The sequence below is a fragment of the Leucopleurus acutus genome (assembly GCF_964270905.1).
Source record: "Leucopleurus acutus genome assembly, chromosome: 11".
Taxonomy (NCBI): domain Eukaryota; kingdom Metazoa; phylum Chordata; class Mammalia; order Artiodactyla; family Delphinidae; genus Leucopleurus; species Leucopleurus acutus.
Genome location: NC_139152.1, coordinates 27,039,165 through 27,060,493, shown reverse-complemented (window position 1 = coordinate 27,060,493; position 21,329 = coordinate 27,039,165). Strand labels below are relative to the sequence as shown.

Genomic DNA, 21,329 nt, shown 5'->3' with positions numbered 1-21,329 from the left:
CAACAAAAAATACCCTTCTTATTTCTAAGAAACATATATTTTAAAAAAATCTAATTTTCCCCACTGTGAGCTCACTGTCCCCAGACAAATCAAGACCTGGGGTCTCATGGTACTGCCAGCCCTCAGCACACACAGCGATTCAGTGCTTAAAGGGGAAGGAATGAGATAAAAACACATGGGATATCCAGATAACCCTTTTTTAATGGTCTGGAACCACCCCCTGCACTCCTTAGGACACATTTTGATCCCCAGCACTCCAAAGCTGGGGAGAAGTGGCAATGATCAATAATAAAATTTCAATTGTGTCAATTTTCTTCTGGATTTTTCCTTTCCACTTTTCATCTTTATATCTATCAAAACCACACAGTCATCCCTCAGTCTCTGTGGGGTATTGGTTCCAGGAGCCCCCGGCAGACCCCAAAATCTGCGTGCTCAAAACCCTTAGATAGGGCTCCCCTGGTGGCACAGTGGTTGCGAGTCCGCCTGCCGCTGCAGGGGACACGGGTTCGTGCCCCGGTCCGGGAAGATCCCACATGCCGCGGAGCGGCTGGGCCCGTGAGCCATGGCCGCTGAGCCTGCGCATCCGGAGCCTGTGCTCCACAGCGGGAGAGGCCGCAACAATGAGAGGCCCGCGTACCGCAAAAAAAAAAAAAAAAAAAACCTTAGATAAAGTGGTTGTAGCATTTGCATATAACCACGCACATTGGCTCATCTTTAAATCACCTCTAGATTACTTATAATACCTAATACAATGTAAATGCTATGTACCTGCCAGTGTGCAGCAAATTCAAGTTTTGTTTTTTGAAATTTTCTGGAATTTCTTTTCTTAGAATATTTTCAGTCTGTGGTTGGTTGAAACTACAAACACAGAACCCATAGATATGAAGGGCTGACTGAAACAGTTCTGGAAGGAGATACCAACTTGAGAAGGGAGAGAGGTGGAAGCATATAACTGGGCTGCCCTCTAAGTTAACGGAGGGTAAGAATCGTACCCTCTGGATTCTGGTACCTCTGTAGCCTAGCACAGTGCCTGGCACAGTTTGATGACCTGATCTGAGAGGTTATAACAGCGTTGGGACCAGAATAGGGTTGTGGTTGAGGAACCACCTTTGAAAAGACCTTGAAATCCAGTCCACCTTTGCTTAACTACCTATGAATTTTATTCATAAATAAATTCTACCAAAAGTACAGATTCAAGAATGCTATTACTAATAACTATAACAAACCACAATGCAAACTGATCAGGAAAATTCAGCAATTAAGCAATCTAAGTCTCATTACCCACAAAATTACTTAAATGTACACATGCAATCTTTTTAGTCAGCTTACAGCAGAATAAAGAAATCAGGCCTTTTTTTTCTTATAATGTTCGTACTGATTTATATTTCATAATCCTCGTATGATTTGAAAGCAGTTTACAGAGAGAGAGGTTGATAGAGATTGCAGGGAAACCTTAAGCTTGTATTACAAAACAGGCTTACAAACCCAGGCTTTAATGAGAAGTCAGCGGTTAAACTGATTACCATACATTTAACTTACTCCAGAAATAAATTAACATAGAGCTAAAGTATAAAGTAAGATTTTTCTTATCCAATAAAGCTTTTTGGTAATTATACTACTTCTAGGTTTGCCTTTTAAATTTAGCTGAAATAGGAGGGTTGGGAAATTTCAGCACATAATTAATGTTGGGAGATTAAGGCAAATTTTGACAGTTTCTTTTCTGATAAATAGAAGATTTAACCTTAATGGTCAGAAGGTATAGATCCATCTGCAGTGTAACCAAAAATCTTCTTAAACCTCACCTGGTTCTGCTTTAATGTGGACACCAGTTTCTGCAGCGTGATGTTTTCCTCTTCTAGTTCAGTATAGTCCTGAAGGAGGCGGGCCTCTCGGAATTTATATTCTCGGATTTCATCCTTCATCCGTATTCTTTGTAGCTCCACCATCTCATTGTTCTGAAACAAGAGAATAAACAGTAAATACAAAACTTCTAGATTTTATGAAGTGTAGATAAAGTCTTGGTAGTTAAAAATAATAATAAAAACATGTCATGGAGTGTAAATTGGTACCACCTTTTTTTGAATAAGAATTTAATGATATCTGTCAAACTTTAAAAGCACATACACATGACCCAGCAATTCTACAACTAAAAATCATTCTTAAGCATATTTTCTTAGAGGTAAATAAAAATAAATTCATGTATATTTACACAAAGAATTGGAAACAGTCTAAATGTTTGCTAATGGGGGAACAATGAAATAAATTATTATGCATCCTTTAGTGAAGCACTATAAAATTATTTAAAAGAATGAGAAGAAAGGAGTGAGGAGCTTTAGGCACTAAAATGCAAAGAGAGCCACAATACATTATGAAATATAAAAGAAAGTTATAGATTAGTATGCATACAATACCAACTTTCCAAACTCCGGGGGGTCTCTCTGCAAGTTTCAAAATCTTCCAACTAAGCCACGTAGTCTAATCCTGGCTTGGTCCAGACACTCTGGCCTCAGTCACCTGGCTTCAGCCACAGAAACTTCCTTCTGCCCCCTACCATGTTGGACTTGGCCGCTCATTCTCGCCTTCAGGCTTTTTCACTCCCCCTCCCCGACTCCCTGTCTCCAGATCAAGGGTTCTTAGCCTCATCTGCGCCATGACCCTCTTTGACAGCGTGGTGAAGCCGATGGAGCCCTTCTCAGAATGATATTTTAAAGGGCACTGAAAGAGTTCAGAACTTCCCATGCCAACAGATGCCACTTTGGTATATTGATTATTTTGAGCTGAAGGCACTTGAGAAACAGCAGATGCAGGAAGGGCTCTCTGCCCTCCCCCTTTCTACCTAAAAGCAGGACATGAAATTTCCCCTGAGAAAAATGCCCTTCCTATACCAGGAAGAGAACGTTCTTATCACAAGAGACTGGGAATCGATGCTGAAATGGACCCGTACAAACACATCTACTAAAATGATCTTCCATTAGTTTCCCCAGTTTCCTAGTCACTGTTCCACGATATACTGTCCCTAGCCCAAGCTCCTTTGTCTTGTCACATCCCCACAATTTACCCTTCTTTGTGTAAAAAGGTATACAAGCTTTTGGGCCTAATGACTTCTGGTCTTCGTTTTCCTTTTGAACATTCCCATGTACTTGTAAAAAAATTAAATTTGTACGCTTTTTTCTTATTAATCTGTTTTATGTCAGTTTAATTCTTTATCCCAGTCACAGAACCCAAGAGGGTAGAAGGAAATTTTCCTCCCTTACAGTGTAAAAGACAAGATTACAAAGGACACTGATTATGCTCAAATTAAGTTAATATAATATTTTACAAAATTATGATATGGTAATAAGGTAGATTATGGTAGTGGCCCCCAATTAATCACATTTCCCTATGGCCACACGCAGTGGAGTCTGAAGTCAACCCTGAACTGGCTTCATTGACTTGCTTTGACCCACAAAATGCAGTGGAAGCTTTAGCTTGGAAGGCTAAAGGTCTATCTTTAGGAAGCCTTCGTAGGGACTTCCCTGGTTGTCCAGTGGTTAAGACACCGCATTCCCAATGCAGGGGTCCTGGGTTTGATCCCTGGTCAGGGAACTAGATCCCACATGCCGCAACCAAAAGATCCCACGTGCCACAACTAAGATATGGCACAGCCAAATAAATAAGTAAATAAGAGGCATTGTAGCTCTTGTTCTTTCTCTCTTGGAACACTGCCACCATGTGAAGAAGCCCAGGCTAGCCTGCTGGAGCACGTGGCCCAGCCCATAATCAGCACCAGCTGCCAGGCAGGGGAGTGAAACATCTTGAACTCTTTGGCTCAGTTGAGCTGCCAGATGATGGCTGCCACATGAGTGACCCCATGTTAGTGTGTAAGAACTGCCCAGCTGAGTAGAGCTCAAATAGCTGACCCATAGAATCATGGGGTATTATTTTAAGCCCTTAAATTTGGGGTGATTTGCTACACAGTAACATGTAACTGATACAGTAATACATGTGCTTCTTTATTAGCAGAATGTATACTCAGATCTAGTGGCAGATCTAAGAAATACCATAATTTCAAAGAAATGATGATATTTCAAGATCCTGCAAGAACTTCGATGTGATATTAAAATATTGATCACAAAGTAACAGGTGCTGCTAATGCTACTGAAGTTTGTGGCCTACATTCAAATGGAAGAAAATGCTAAATTTTTTGTCTGAGTTTAGAGAAAATGAAGATGTAATTATTTTTCCCTCCAAGGTTACAGGCCTCCTGAATTCTATTCACAGACTCCCAGGACCCAAGTTAGGAAACTCTTCTGCTTCTATTTGTCATTTAGGTCTCAGTTCAAATGTCATCTCCTCAGAGAGGCCTTCTCTGAACAGCTAATATAAGACAACTCCCCAACCCCTGCCCTTCAGTCTCACATCATCCTATATGATTTCCTTCATAGATCAGAATTTTAGCATAGAGTAGATACTCAGAAAACAACTGTTGAAAGAACAGCACTAAACATTACTTGAAATTAGTACTTTATTTATCTTTTACACTTTTTACGTGTATTAAATTTCCTTTTCCATCTGAATATAATGAACCTTTAGTGTTTGCCTAAGGGTCCCTAATACCTGCCATATTTTAGGCCCTTATAACCATGGAATGAATAACAAAACAGTTATACAAATGGCTAAACACAAAATCTAAAAAAAATCATTGTAAAAATTTATTGTAGGGATTATGGCTTTTTGTCTGCGTTGTTAGAGTGTGAAACAAAGGGAGAACAACACATTTTGAAATAAACATACCTAAATCTGTGAAATGACTGGATTTATTACAGTTTTTCAATATACTGTCAAGCTACTTAGAGGCAGAAACACTACTTTATTCCCTGCTCCTTGGACAATATTTTGCATATGTGTTCAATAAGTGTACAATGAAAAATAGAGTGTGGTTACAAAGCCAAATTACAATATTTCATTAAATTTTATTTTGCAGATACAGGAAATCTTAATATATTTTTCTGTTTCTTAAAGGTCTACCATTAACTGAATGGGTGATGTATAGTTATTTAGTTTTCCTTGTTTATATGCATGAACATATGAGGAAGCTAATAAATTGGATGCCAGTCATTTATATAAAATTATAAACAAAAACGTTAAGATATAAGAGGTTCTGTAAAATGTGAATATATACAACGTAAAAAATGTTAATGACTAGAAACCTAGCTCGTATACACTCAGAATTAATCATAAAACCTTATATAGTAAGATAGTAAATGTCAGGACAAATTTAAGACCATGGCAAAGCTAATGAGGATCACCAACAGATAAATCATAAAATAGCTAATGAAAACTGTTGATGTTAATTAAGGAAAAGGAAGAGCTTGGTGTGGAGACAGGTTAAGTTGAAAGACTCTCTAGCAATAAAACAGACATAAGACCCAGGGGAAGAAAACTGGTCTCATTTATTTTGTTAGAAACCCCCCTTTTTTTAAAGCATTTTTAAAATATTTATTTATTTATTTTTATTTTTGGCTGCGTTGGGTCTTCGTCGCTGCGCGCTGGCTTTCTCTAGTTGCAGCGAGTGGGGCCTACTCTTCCTTGCGGTGCACAGGCTTCTCACTGCAGTGGCTTCTCTTGTTGCAGAGCACGGGCTCTAGGCGTGTGGGCTTCAGTAGCTGTGGCACGTGGGCTCAGTAGTTGTGGCTCGCGGGCTCTAGAGCTCAGGCTCAGTAGTTGTGGCGCACGGGCTTAGCTGCTCCGCAGCATGTGGGATCTTCCCAGACCAGGGCTTAAACCCGTGTCCCCTGCATCGGCAGGCGGATTCTTAACCACTGCACCACCAAGGAAGTCTGAAACCCATGGTTTTTTTTGAACTGCCAAAGATTAAATTTTATGGGCAGTGTTCTTTGCTTCCATAATAAATTTTTTAAATTTCTATTTTTGTTTTTTGCATACTCATCATACATTTATCTCTGACAATTTTTTTCTTTCTGGGATAAGATGGCGCTGAGCTCTATTAAAAACCCCCATCAAGAATAATGAAAGTGAGAAAAATAAACCATGAGAGAAAGGGGAGAAAATGGCGCAACCAGGAGATACTCTAGCCTTTCGCCTCCAGAGACCTGAGCCCCAGCTTCTCTTCAGAGGACAGAGGATTCCCTGAAATGTTTGGGGTAGACTATCCGCACAGTTTGCATTGCACTTGAGTATAGCAGCATTCTGAGAGTTTTATTTTAATTAACATTGAGAGGAGACTTCCCTGGTGGTCCAGTGGTTAAGACTCCGCACTCCCAATTCAGGGGTCCCAGGTTGACCAGGGAACTAGATCCCACATGCTGCAACGAAGATCCCACATGCTGCAACTAAGACCCGGCACAGCCAAATAAATAAATAAATAACTTTAAAAAACATTAAGAGGAGGGCTTCCCTGGTGGCGCAGTGGTTGAGAGTCCGCCTGCCGATGCAGGGGATACGGGTTCGTGCCCCGGTCCGGGAAGATCCCACATGCCGCGGAGCAGCTGGGCCCGTGAGCCATGGCCGCTGGGCCTGCGCGTCCGGAGCCTGTGCTCCGCAACGGGAGAGGCCACAACAATGAGAGACCCGCATAGTGCAAAAACAAAAAAAACAAAAAAAAACATTAAGAGGATTTCTTTATGTGGGAATAATAAATTCCCTCTACTATTGGCCAGAAGAAAATATAAGCACTTATTACCACACAAAGACTAAAGTATAAAAAGTAATATAGTGCCTTCCAGTTATACAGCTCTTAGCCTTTTATAACTTAATTATATTCATTGGCCTATTAGATCTTACTAATAACTTGTGTGAGCTGGGTGACAGGTCCCTGCCCACAGCTTACTCATCTGTAAAATGGGGATCCTAATACTTAACATTATATGGTAATTGTGAGAATTTAATGATATAACATGAGGAAATGAGCAGAGATGCCAGACACACAGATAATTTCCTTAACACAGTGGAACATATGCTCTTACAGAGACAGGTTCACATCTAAAGGCTGAATAATGATTACTATTGCTAATTACTCCTGGGTGAGTCAGGAAAAGCTTTATAAAGTAAGTAACATTTGAGTAGAACCTTGAAGGACAATTAGAGTTGACTAAATGGGTAAAGAGGTGGATGGACTTTCCAGCCAGAGGTAAACTTTTGAACAAAAGGAGAGTCCTATTTGAGGGCAATGCTAAAATAGCCAATAGCCAGACCGAGCACTTCCTTAGGGCACCAGTGAAGCTGGAGCACTGAGAGAGAGAGAAAGAGAAGAGAGAAATTCAGAAAAATCTAGAAAATAGCCAATTATTTTCAGCTTATGTCTACATTTGGTGTTATTTCATAAAATGTTAAATTACAGTCTAGTATGGTTAACCTATGAGGTAGTAGGAGGAACCAAAATATTTACAGTGCTTGAAAGCTTTCAAGTTCTTAATCAGGCTGTGGTTTAGGAAATAGTGCAGCTGGGTGTGGCTGGAGCAAAGGAACTTGAGATAGATTTTGCAGGAAATTCTACATTAAAAAAGGAATTTGGGAACCATCGAAGTCTTTTAAACAAAGTAGCCATGTAATCAGACCTATGTTTTAAAAAGTCACTCTGAGAGTTGAAAGGGTAGACAGAGAACAAGCTAAGCAGCCCCTTAACTTGAGGAAAAGGATTAGGAATTTTGAGGGACATCTCAGGATGAACAGGACTTAGTCACTGATTGATGCAATAATAAATGAAAAAAAAAAAAGAAGAGCAAAAAACAATGGCCTAATAAGGATAAAAGTATCAAAATGGAGTTGTAAGAAAGGAAGAAATTTTACAATAAAGTTAATGTGAGAGTTAAAGATGTCTTATTAATAATTACAGGTAGTGTTAATTTGGATAGTCAAACCAGGAATTTCTGGATCTGTGAGTGGAGTGAAGGAAGACAGATGGAGAAGGGAAAGGATGGGGTATGCAGTACTGACTTTCTCACTTCTAGAGAGTTGCCACTGCTGGCCAGTTCTGGCACTTTAAGACCATAATCTTTACTTTCCTTCTTTTGGCCAAAGATTAACTCTTCTCTTGCTGGTGAGAGGAGTGGACCATAGTTCTTGCCTGACCTCTCAGGTCCTCAGCGTCCTCAACTCAGGTGATCTACTCTCTAACCCACATTACCAATAACTTACCTCCTATTCTTCCAAATCATCTCCAGTTCTCCCAACCCAGCCATTCTTCCACCTCATCAAGGTTTGCTATCCTTCGATCTCCAGCTTGCTCATTATCTGCAACCCTGGGTTTTCACTTCCCTCTTTACCCAGGTTTGATTCTACTGGGTTGACCAAAAAGTGTGCTCAGGTTTTCTGTAATATCCTATGGAGAACCCAAACGAACTTTTTGGCCAACCCAATACTATCATCACATACTTACTGTCTTGCAAGCACATCATAGAGCCTAACTTTCTGCCTTGTTATGCCCAAAACTAAACAGAACTGGAGAAAATACAAATCCATGCCACATGGTTTCAATTACAACTCACAAAGAGGTAGTGGAATGTAGTGGTGAAGAGTCCAGGCTTGGAACCAAACTTCCCTGGATTCAAACCCCTACTCCAACACTTAGTAACTCTGGCCAAGGTTACTAATTCTCCATGCCTGTTTCTTTTCCTGTCAGGGGAATAACCTCCAGGTGTTATGTGGATCAGAATGGTGCCTAATATGAGTGGTGAAGTCCTGAATCTCAAACAGGCCTTTGGCACTGTCTAGTGATCATACCGTATATCCACAGTGTAGTAAGTTTCCTACTTCTCTCTTCATACAATCAGTCTCTTCTCTCCCTGAGAATCTTGCCTCATATTTACTTGGGGTGGGGGTGGAGCAGAAGGAGGTATGGCTCCTATTCCCATTCCTTTTACTTTCTTTTAATCTATCAATACTTTATACAGTTTAAAGATAGTAAATCCAGTCTTAAAACAAAACTTGACCTTTACATCCATATTTGTTTCTAGAGTCATGATCGCCCTTTCTCAATCCATTCCAATAAACACTGAACCTGCCCTTGTCAAAGTCATCAATGACTTGCGTTGTTGCCACTGGATTTGGTGCCCACACCTGTGTTTTCCTCTTACTCCACTTCTTTTTAAAAAAAAAAAAAAATTATATATTTGGCTGTGCCAGGTCTTAGTTGCGGCACGCGGGATCTTCATTGCAGCATGCGGGATCTTTCAGTTGCGGCATGTGCGATCTGGTTCCCTGACCAGGGATCGAACCTGGGCCCCCTGCATTGAGAGCTCGCAGTCTCAGCCACTGGACCACCAGGGAAGTCCCATCCTTTTATCCCACTTCTTCAACAGCGTTTACCACTCCCTCCTTTTTGAAACTCTTTTTCTTCTATTGGCTTTCCAGACATCTAAACTCTAACCTTACTGGCTGCTTCTTTGCAGTCCCTTCTGACTTCCTCCCCTCCTTCTCAGCTCAACCTCTACTGTCAAGTGTTCCAAATCTATATTGAGCCCCTCCCTTTTCTGGCTACTCTCCAAAGGCAACCTCATCCAGGCCTCTAGCTTTAGATATACCACCGATATGCTGATGATTCTCGAATCCCCACCAGGGCTAACAGAACCCTATGGGACCTGACTCTTGCCTCACATAAAGTGCTCATAATGCATCTTTCTCCCAAGGACATATCATGCCCCCGATCCCCAAACTTCTGGTTCTTTAACCATCTCAAGCTGGGTCCTGCTTTAGAGTTCTTGCACCAGCTGTCTCTTCTGCTTGGATTTCCTTCTCCTTGTTCACATTGTCTGTCTCTTCATTAGGATCTCAACTTAAGTGTCATCTCCACAAGATTTCCCTGACCACTCATTCTAAAGTAGCTGCCCAGTCACACTCACATAACCCTGTTTTAATGGTCTGAAAAGTGTTTATCACTATTTGATTTATTTGTTTGCTGGATATTGGCTATTTTTCCTTCACTAGATGTCAGAAGGAACAGATGTCCTTCACTAGTTGTCAGTAATTCATCCCCACAGTATCCCAGAATCCAGGGGAGCCCGTCACTCATGGTAGTTGTATCCCACAGCTCAGACTCATCACTTCCAGCCTGAGTTGGACTGGTGGTAATGTGAGGAAAGCTGGGAAGTCTCTGAAGGATGAGCTTAGCTGAGTATAGCCAAAGAAGTACAGGTGTATTTGTACATATCATATCTGTTCATAGATTGGGAAAAAAAAAAAAAAAGCACACCTGCAAAGCAGGCCCCAGGTAAAATTCTCCACTGTTTAAAAACCCTTTAGGTGACACGCATTCCATGCATATTTATACTTTATCCCATCTCTGTGGAAATTTGTACCAAGAAGAGGGTTCGATAAACATCTCCTACAGACATAGATATACACTATAGGACTGACACGACTTGTTATACTCTCTCTCTTAAGAATGGGTACAGTTAATGAGGGACATCAACACTGTGATGTCTCCATGCTATCAGCCAATAATAAGCTGATGGACACTGGAACCTTCTTCCGAAATCACAATAAGGGAAGACCAATTGCTCTATCAGGCAGTCACGTGGGTTTCACAGTCTTCAGGAGAGCTATCGATGAAGAAAAGGAGGTATCCAGAGCACCATACAGGAAGCATCTCCAAGCGCAATCCAGACTTAATAACTGGGAAATAGCTAGGACAAACAAACAAGGTGAGTGAAATGTGGCTTAAAACAAACATGCTCCGTGAGAAAACGGATAGAAAGAGATTTGCCATGGCTGGGAAAGAGTAGTAAAGGAGGAGAGGATTACCACTTCAGGACAGCATTGCCCATAGTGAGCTCTGCATTAGGCTAGTTCTGTGCAGGGTTACTGGGAGTTGCTCAAACATAAGTTTAGGAAATATAAGTTAAAGTTACACATGTATTTTTTTCTGCTGGACTTCTCAGAGCCCTTAACATGCTAGCATGTATTGAGACTTTGTAAGAGTAAGACGTGGTATGCAGCATTTGCTAAATTTTTTTGACTACAAGATCTCCGTCTTTTAAAAGGAGCATTTTGATCAATCCACAGACCATGTTCTTGCAAAATGTTACTCTGAGACAGTAGAAAATGATAGTATCTGTACAGCTGACTGGGGTAAACCACCAAGCTCTTTATAGCACAACTCCAGATCCCTTCCAACTGCTGAGGGCTGAATGGATCATCAGATTTAAATAATGACATGAAATTAAAAGCAAAGGAGTGAATAGATATAAAAATGGGTGAAAAGGGCTCCCCTGGTGGCACAGTGGTTGAGAGTCCGCCTGCCGATGCCAGGGGACATGGGTTCGTGTCCCGGTCCAGGAAGATTCCACATGCCGCGGAGCGGCTAGGTCCGTGAGCCATGGCCGCTGAGCCTGCGCATCCGGAGCCTGTGCTCCGCAACGGGAGAGGCCACAACAGTGAGAGGCCCGCGTACCGCAAAAAAAAAAAAAAAAAGGGGGTGAAACAAGATGATCAGGTCCTGACTGGCAATGACTATACAAGAGTAATAAAGCCATAACGAAAGCAAGACTCCGTAATTCTCACTTTGAAGGTATCTGCAAATCTTGTTCTGAAGAAAGCGGCACCATGAAGGGTTAACTATCCTTGACTGAATTTGAAGCAATATCAGCACCTTTCCCATGGGATATCAGCCTCCATTAGAAATCAAGGACCAGACATTTCACAAGCAGTTCACATTTCAATGCCTCATTTCAAACATTTCTCATAAGCAAAATCTTGACAGCAACATAAAATCCGCCCTTTTATTGTAAGCATTTGAAACAAATGGCACAAAATAAATAACATATGACTGATTTTCTTATACCCTGATATATCATTTTTTCCTTCTTTTACTTGTATAAAAAGGACATTAAAATAATACATATTTATTCTAAGTAAAAAAAATAGCTTAATAAACATTTACATTGCATCTTAGCTGGGTGGAACATGTGTTTTACAGAAAACATTTTGTGTAAAAATTTTTTTTGGTATCAACTTTATTATGATATAATTCATATACCTAAAATTCACTCATTTAGAGCATACAATTCAATAGTTTTTAATATAGTCACAGAGTTGTGACAATCACCACAATCAATTTTAGAACATTTTCATCACCTCAAAAATAAATTACAGGGAATTCCCTGGTGGTCCAGTGGTTAGAACTCTGCACTTTCACTGCCGAGGGCACAGGTTCAATCTCTGGTCAGGGAACTCAGACCCCACAAGCTGCTCGACACAGGAAAAAAAAAAAAAAATCCATGTCCATTTCATATAAATGGAATCATGTATGTGGTCTTTTGAGACTATGTGTAAGATTTTTAATAGTTTGGTTACTGCTGATAAAATATCTTTGTTTTGCAAAGTCTATAGACAGTTTTGCTGCAGCATGAATGTATTTCACATGATAATAAGCAAATTGTGCTGGCAGTATCTAGCATATATCAGATCCAGTAATTGAGTTATTATGTTTCACAAAGTAGTATGATCGTTTAAAGTTCACTCAGTGGACTGGAAGTTATTTTTTAATCAGTGAAAGTGTGGCTTTGTGACCTGGGTATTGTAACCTGAATATACTGATTTGTTCTGGAATGAGCTTTTGCAGATATAAAATACTGGAATCTTTTCTTCTTTCCATAATCAAACTTGAAGTCAGGAAACCATGATCATTTCCCAAAATAGTCTAGTTACCCCTTGCTTACTTGCTTGATTTTTCTTTTTAAAATTTCTCTTTTTTAAATTTAAAGATGGCAGGACAATTTTTCTTTACTAATAGTATCTCCTTATAATTATGAATATCCATGCTGCCCTGATTACACAATTACTATAATAATTTATTAAATGGAAAAGGGAAATTTAGATAATACATTAAACAGATTTGAAATCTAGATTGTGCAATAAACATCTGAGTTCACAAATATTCCAGAAATAGTTCGATCTCTAGCAAATATCCTTTCACTGCAGCTTCACAGACTTTATTGTGACCTTGCTGTAAAGAACGATCTAACCCAACAGATAAACAGCATCAATAGTCTCAAAATCATTCATTATAATAATTAATTTTAATGCCTATCACCATGGGAACACACTATATAAAGATGTTTAATGAGAAGAAACACCATGAAAGAGAAAGAAGTGATCAAAAATGGAAGTAATGGTGTGTACTTAAAGTGATTTTTTTTAAAAATGGAAGTGAACATTGAAATAAAGAAAAAATTTGGAGGGATGAGAAAGGAGAAGGGATTAAAAATGACAAAATGCGAGATAAGTATCATGAGGAAAAAACGCTGCACAGAAATAATAATTTATAACTTGATATAATTTATAACTTGATTGGAAGATACAAGTTAACCCCTTAAGGGACTAAAGGTCATTAGAGACACTATTTTTGTTTATTCCTTAGGTATGTGCATATAGTAGAGGCTGACTGATTGGTTATTCATCCAGATGGTTTCTGAAACTTTTACAGGATATCTGGCTGGTCTGACTTGGTTGTTTATTTTTATTTCTACAAAACACCTTTATTATCCAGGAAACAAAGTTTAGCCCAAACATTGGTAATAAAGAAGAAAGCTTAAACTATTAGTGAATATAGTTACTCAAATTAAGTCTTCAATATATGGAATAGTATAAAAAATAACAGCTTCAGAGAAGCAGCTATTTTACAAAGAGGTGGGTGGAAGAGTAAAAATAGTTCTGGACATGGACCTGGATTCGAACGCTGTCTTACAGCAAAAAATTTCCAGGACTTTCAGTTTTCTTACCTCTGAAAACAGAAAAATAGGGAGTTCCCTGGCAGTCCAGTGGTTAGGACTCTGCTGCAGTGGGTACGGGTTCAATCTCTGGTCAGGGAACTAAGATTGCACGAGCCGCATGGCGTGGCCAAAAAATAAATAAATAAATAAAAATTAAAAATAAAACAGAAATATAGCTTTCTATTCAACTCCAGAGTCATCATAAATAAATGAGAAAACATTTCTAAAAGTACTTTGTAAATTGTAATGAGCCATCCTACATCCACATTAAGAGGTAGTTTTTAAAAAGTCAGTTAAAAGCTTTTGTGGGACTTCCTCGCAGTCCACTGCAGGGGACTAAGATCCTGCATGCCGCATGGTGTGGCCAAAAAACAAAAACAAAACAACAAGAAAAACAAAACAAACAAAAAAAGCTTTTGTAGGACAGTGTTGGAGATCCTTCAGAATGTTCTTTATCATTAACCATTTGAAGATTCTTTGAGAAAACAGTCAACATGTAGACATGCTTCTAGCTCATCATATGAATAATTTAAGATGAGGAGGGCTTCCCTGGTGGCGCAGTGGTTAAGAATCCGCCTGCCAATGCAGGGGACACGGGTTCGAGCCCTGGTCTGGGAAGATCCCACATGCTGCGGAGCAACTAAGCTCATGCACCACAACTACTGAGCCTGTGCTCTAGAGCCCGTGAGCCACAACTACTGAGCCTGCGTGCCACAACTATTGAAGCCCGCGTACCTAGAGCACATGCTCTGCAACAAGAGAAACCAACACAATGAGAAGACCACGTACTGCAGTGAAGAGTAGCCCCCACTTGCCACAGCTAGAGAAAGACCAAGCAGCTATGAAGACACAATGCAGCCAAAAATAAATAAATAAAAATTAAAAAAAAAATGAGGAGATACTGATCTCAGAGCCAGATATTATAAAAATATATGCAGTGAGTAAAAATCTCACTCCCAACTTGTCCCACCCCTCAACGCCCAACCCACTGTTCTTATTAGCTTATGTATACTTTCAGAGTTCCTTTACATCTTGCTTATTTTCAAACTTTAGCTATAGAGCCAACTTATTCCCACATGAAAATGAACATGGTTAACACAATTATATAATGGACTAATCATAACAAAATTATTTTACTTATATATGTGGATGTATATGTGGTATATATATACATATATATCACATACATCACGCCTAGTGATACACATACATATCACTAGAATCTGTATCTCATATAGCATTCTTCAGTTACAAGCCAGAATTTATTTATTTAATAAGCACTTAAATAATGTTTACAATGTGCCAAGACCATTCTAAGCATTTTAGAAATATAAAACTCTTTTAACCTTTTAACCCACATGACAATTCTATGAGCTGTAAAATCCCATTTTACAGCTAGGCTAACCGAGGCATGGGTAGGTTATATAATGATTTCCCCAAAGTTCAAGAATAAGTGCAGAGTCAGGAGTTCAATCTAGAACACATGTTCTTAACCACTAAGCCCTGGTTCCTTAAAAATGGTTTATTAAAGTGAATTGTTGCTTGAATGAATGTAGCCATCCATCCATTCAAGATTATTGTAAACTCTCTCTTTACGTTACAGTTTCCTTCTCTTTATGAAATAAGGAATGAATAGAAATATAAATGATTTAGTAAATTTTCCCCAGTGTATAATAAGTTAGTGGGTGCTATTTCTGAAAAATAAATTATTTTATTATTTTCAATACATAACTTCTTGCAAAATTTCCTCAGAACTGATTCTGGAGATAATGATGTAATATTAGCAAGAGGTGCCCACATTTTGAACATTCATTGCCTATTAAGTTTCATAGGTAAAAGCTCTCATTGCAGAGGCAAAGCTATAACTTTTACTCTGACTGTTACACTGTTTCCAGAATCTTTCCTCTATGAAGGCTTTTGATATTCTGGATGTGTGAGTACTACAGGCTAACGAATGCTACAGGAATCCAGTTGTATATGTGCTTATTAAAATGTAAGTTCCAAACCCTGAAGTATTGATCTTTCTTAAGTTGACTGGCATTCTGATTTCAACAATTATATTAAAAGTCTAAGAAATTCCAAGATGTATCTTTTAGGTAATTATTAAAGGTGATCAATTTTCTACCTTTACAATCTACATTAAAGTTTCAAAAAGAACTCTCCTTACCAACATCTTCCTGGTATTGGCTTTCCCCCTTGCTTTGAAATAAGTGGAAACTGAACTTTAGAATAACCTAGAGAAAGGAATTTTGGCATGGCAGGAGTGATAACTTGAGAGATAGGTGAAAACCTAGGTAGTGAAATTTAAAAGTGACAAAGTCCAGGTGAGAGGGAAGCAATACTAGCAAAGAAAATGGACTATTGTGTAAGGTTGGGGTTAATCTGTAGTTAAAGGTCATTCTCAGCTCATCTGCAGGGATCACAGACATCTGTGACTGACCCTGGACCCTGATAGGATGAAATGGAGTAACTAGTGACTTACAATGTGCTGCTTAAATCTGAAACTCCCTTGACACACACTCTACTAGTTTGTCTACATTATTTATAGAAAATCTATAGGTTGATGATTGGTACTTGGCTCCATAGTTTATATTGTCTAATTTTAGCTATAAGAGCAGCCAGGTATAAAAGACTCTTCTGAAAACTTCCCTGAAAACAAGTATCTTGCGTGTATCTTAGTTGTTCACAACATGAACACAAGACACATCAGATGGTATTAAGAAAGGGCCTTGGAGCTGTGTCTCGAAGTGTCAGACCTCTGCTTGTTTCCTCTTCCTGCTGTACCAATCCTTTAGCTTATCAAAGCTGAGGGAGAGCAGAATAGGCCACCCCAGTATATGCCATTTTGGCATGTGGATTATTTTGAGCTGAAGACATTGGGGTCCAGCAGACTTAGGAGGAGCCTTTTACCTCCCTCTTAATTGTCTAAAAGAATTTAGATCCGAGGACTGTATCAGGAAGAGAGCTATTACCTTTTATGTCAGAAAGACTTGTCTGCGTGGCATGGCAAACATTTGTTTACCAAACATTTGCTCTTCTCAGCTTCTGTGAATTGTCTTCCTCTCCTTTGAAGTTCCAGACCCCCTACTTCCTCCTTCTTAGCTCAGGATGGTACATAAGCCTCGATTACCTGGCCGCTGGGGAGTCTCATATTTTATGGGGTCCCCTTATATTTTTCCCCTGTGAATCTGTCTTATGTCAATTTAATTATGAGACCTGCCAAAGAACTGAGAAAGGAAGAAGGAAGAAGTTTTCTGCTCCTACGAAGTCTTATAAGAGTATACCCTTTGGAATCTTGTGAGTCATTTCAATTATCTGACCCTGTGTAACTGCTCCAACTTCAGTAAGAGCAAACAAAAACAGAAATTGAGGCTAGGAGAGCGGAATGCAATAATCATAAATTCCAGCAACCATCCAGGAAGACACTACACAGAAGACAAGGTGCAGCCCCCCTCGCTCACACCCTGCACACTCAGATGAGAGTGAACTGCTCAGTCACCAGAAGGCAGATCATGCTAGTCAGTCCTGAAAGGAAACAGAGGTGTCAAGGCTACAAGCTGCATCGGAATTTTTTTGCCTTCCTAGGAGAATATTCTGAGGCATTTTCTTCACAAACTCTGTAGCAGTAAGAAACATTTGGAATAGAATATTTTTCTACAAGCTGCATCTTTGCAGGTAGACTTCTAAAACCAAATAAAGTACTATAAGGCAAGATAAACAAAAGGAATATCTGAATACTACTCTCTTGGCAGAAATTCAGTTTATATTTGAAATATCGGAAAGATATACATACATTGAATCAATATATTCAATAACATTTTTCCTTCTTGGCAGGTGAAGGTAAGTAGATTCTAAATCTTGTGGTTTTTCTCTCTTACATGAAGATAACTACTGCTTTATTGTCATTACTTATTTTACAATCACTCAAAGTGAATTTTTCAATCAATTATAGTACTATTGAAGTGGGAAATCTTGATTATTTAATGTCTTAATAAAAGCTGTTTTAGCCGCTTACATATTACTTATCAGACATAGGAAGGAAGTTTCTCGGGCATAAAAAAAGACAGCAAAAGGATGCTATGATTCAACTATATATAACTGATATTAATTGTTGGTAATTAAATACAGTACAAATAGTTAAATAAAAAGAATTTGTGGTGTATATTTTACTACAATAATGAGTAAACTGAGGCCCAAAGAGATAAAGGAAATTGGGGTAGGTCGCAAAGTAGGCAATGATAGCTCTAGGCTTTGACCCAGGTACCCCAGATCCTAATTCTGAGCTCTTTTCATTAAGACACCCTGGCTTCGTCTCCTGGCTTCTGGCAGAAAGCCAAAGAAAACAGACTGAAACAAAAAGAATAAAATGTGCAAGGGGAAAACGAAGAGTTCTCTCCAAATCAAAATGAATTCCTCATTTTCTGGGCCTCCAAACTCGGGAAGAGGCTGGGAGCATTGTGAAACAGAGAACTAAGGGGCCGTAGCCTCAAGCTCTGAGTACTATCTTATTTGGCTCAACGTTTCAAAGGATACTAATTCAGGGAGAAAATAGTGTTTGGGGGATGAAACTCAGAGTCCCATAGAGGAGCTCAAAGGATGGTTCCCTCCCCCCGCCCTGGGAAAGAATTTTGGAAGGTGAGTGAGCGTCTTCTTTTGGCACCTGATGGTCAGGGATCACTGCTGAGGAGAGCGCATGAGGGCTTCCGGCTGGTGAGCGACTGGTGTCTACACTGTTCTTGAAGACACGACTGGACACACTTCACACATAGGGTCCTTCTCAGTTTGCAGAGAAGAGAAGCTTTTTTACGGAACAAAGTCTAATAAGAAGATCTTTCATAGATACACAAAAGCCAGTGATGTATTTTTCCCTGCCCTGAATTTCAATTAGCATCTTAGGCAACAAACCTGAAAATGACTAACTGAGAAATGTCTGCATTTAGTCTGTGGGCCCAGGCCAAAGAAATATTATAAAATATATATTAAGAATCACTATTAGCCAAATGAACTCAGTGTGTATGTGGGGGGAATATTTCCTAAGAGTATTCTGTTGGAGTTTCATATATTTTTAATCTTACCAAAAACTCCGGATAATTACCTTCTTTGTTTACCTATTTAACATTTCACTGAGTTACATAGTGAGATAAAATATGTTCCCACTCACCATTTGATTAATCAAAGTATGTGTGAGATATCTTTGATTCTTTGGTGGTACCTTAGTTATTTAATTCCACTCCTATTAAATTTTATACTTTCAGTAAAGCCCACATTCTCCAGAAATAATCAGACTGACAGACTTTTAAAATAAGAATTTTTCAGTAAACCAGAACTGCTTTTTGTAAAGAAGCAGCCGTAACACAAATATGTTATCAGTTATATTCAGATTTTGAAGATATATTGTATTATTTTAAATTACCCATATATTTTATTCATTATTTTAATATCGTTCATCAGTGAATTGAGGATATAAATCTAAATAATATTTTGGATCAATCACAATTGTAATTTAATATATGCCTGGGGCCCACCATATGACTGGCTTAAAACAAGTCAATTTTAAGCAAACATAAAATTAAATAGCATTTAAAAAAATCAAAGCAAATAGGGGCTTCCCTGGTGGTGCAGTGGTTAAGAATCCACCTGCCAACGCAGGGGACACGGGTTCGAGCCCTGGTCCAGGAAGATCCCACATGCCACGGAGCAACTAAGCTTGTGTGCCACAACTACTGAGCCCACATGCTGCAACTACTGAAGCCCGTGTGCCTAGAACCCATGCTCTGCAACAAGAGAAGCCACCCCAATGAGAAGCCCGCGCACCGCACGAAGAGTAGCCCCTGTTCACTGCAACTAGAGAAAGCCTGCGCACAGCAACAAAAAGACCCAATGCAGCCAAAAATAAATAAAAATAAAATAAATTTATAAAAAATCAAAGCAAATAATGTTAGTATGTATTCCTGATAAGTTACTGACCAGTGTCTCAGCCATCAGATTTATGGTGACATTTAGAAGGCAAGTTTAAAGTGTCATAAATCCAGAGAATTTATAATTTCATCTATAATACTGTTAGAAATACTAAAATGATGCACTATTTACCTATCTTTGCTGATATGTTTTCTCTATAATTTGTTTCTTTCTGGATAATATCAAATCAGAAAGCTCTACAGACTAGTAAAAATGATACTAGTCATTTTTTGCATATGGAGAATATCCTGTTAAATTACTCAACTTATAGTTCCTATATAGTACTTAGGTCTGAAGAGGAATATGCTCTACATTTTCAGTCTAAGAAGATAATTTACAGTAAAAAACACCCCAACAACTCCTACTATCAAAGTCTGGGAGGACAGCACTCATATTTACACTTCTTTTAAAAAAAAGCACAGCAACATTTACTTTAAGTCCAAAATATTATGTATTCATGTCTATTTCCAATATTATGTTTTAAGTAAATCTGCCTTCCTAATATGATGTTCGATATTAATATACAATACTATTTAAATCTAGTGACATATTAATTCTAGGGGAAAAGAAATAAATAATGACCACTTGAAGTCATATTATTATTTTCTTTTTTGGCTGCACAGCTTGCGGGATCTTAGTTCTCCGACTAGGGATTGAACCCACACCCTTGGCAGTGAAAGCGTGGAGTCCTAACCACTGAACTGTCAGGGAATTCCCTTGAAGTCATATTATCGATAACAGAGGTTCTCAAAGTGTGGTCCTAGAACCAGCAGCAACAACAACAGATGGGAACTTGTCAAAAATGCAAATTCTCAAGCTCCATCCCAGGCCTACTGAATCAGAAACTCCAGCGATCTAGGGGTTTTTTTCTGTTTTTTGGGGTGTTTTTTTTTTTTGGCCATACCACACAGCTTGTGGGACCTTAGTTCCCCAACCAGAGATTGAACCCAGCCACGGCAGTGAAAGCACCGAATCCTAACCACTAGACCACCATGGAATTCCCAGAGATCTGTTTTAACAAGCAATTGTGATGCACATTAGGTTTGACAACCACTGGTCCAGATTAAAAAAATCAATTTACAACAGCTGAAGTTCATCCAGAAAAGAGATGCTCATAGCAGGTTGGTCTATTACCTACTCAATGACATAACTGTCCAGCACTAACAAATAAATGAATAGGACAGACAAACAAACAATGGAGTAAAATAAAGAGCCTAGAAACAGACTCACATTTATATTGAAACTTAATAAACAACAGAGATGTCACTGCAGATCCATAGGGGAAAGATGGGCTAGAAGAAAATTTAGAATATATTTATGACCTTGCAGCAGAGAATTTCTCAAATAAGAAACAAAGATGGCTTACTTGTAGAGAAAAAGACTGATACATTTAACTACATTAAAATTTAATACTTCTATTCTTCCAAGTATAACTTACAATAAAGTAAACGAGAAGGCAAGCCTCTAACTAGGAATATACTTCTCACACATATTGACAAAGACTTGTGTTTAGTATTTATTCATTCAACAACTACTCATGGAGTGCCCATTATGTGCCAGACACTATTATAAGTGCTAGGGATATAGTAAACAACAACAACAAACTATGACTATCTCTGCTCTCTTGAACTTACATGCCTTGCTTACAATAGACACACACAC

At 38.8% G+C, this 21,329-nt stretch overlaps 1 protein-coding gene across 10 annotated transcripts in view; it reads right to left on the bottom strand.

Moving 5' to 3' along the window:
- The window catches only part of BICD1 (BICD cargo adaptor 1), a gene marked incomplete at both ends in the record, with an annotated part of 208,901 nt that overhangs the window by 64,535 nt on the left and 123,037 nt on the right, over positions 1–21,329 (bottom strand). For all 10 annotated transcript variants that reach the window (XM_082851085.1, XM_082851089.1, XM_082851088.1 and 7 more), the window contains one exon: positions 1,803–1,955. In XM_082851085.1, coding sequence (XP_082707211.1) covers positions 1,803–1,955 — 153 coding nt within the window. The remainder of the gene's footprint in view (positions 1–1,802; positions 1,956–21,329) is intronic.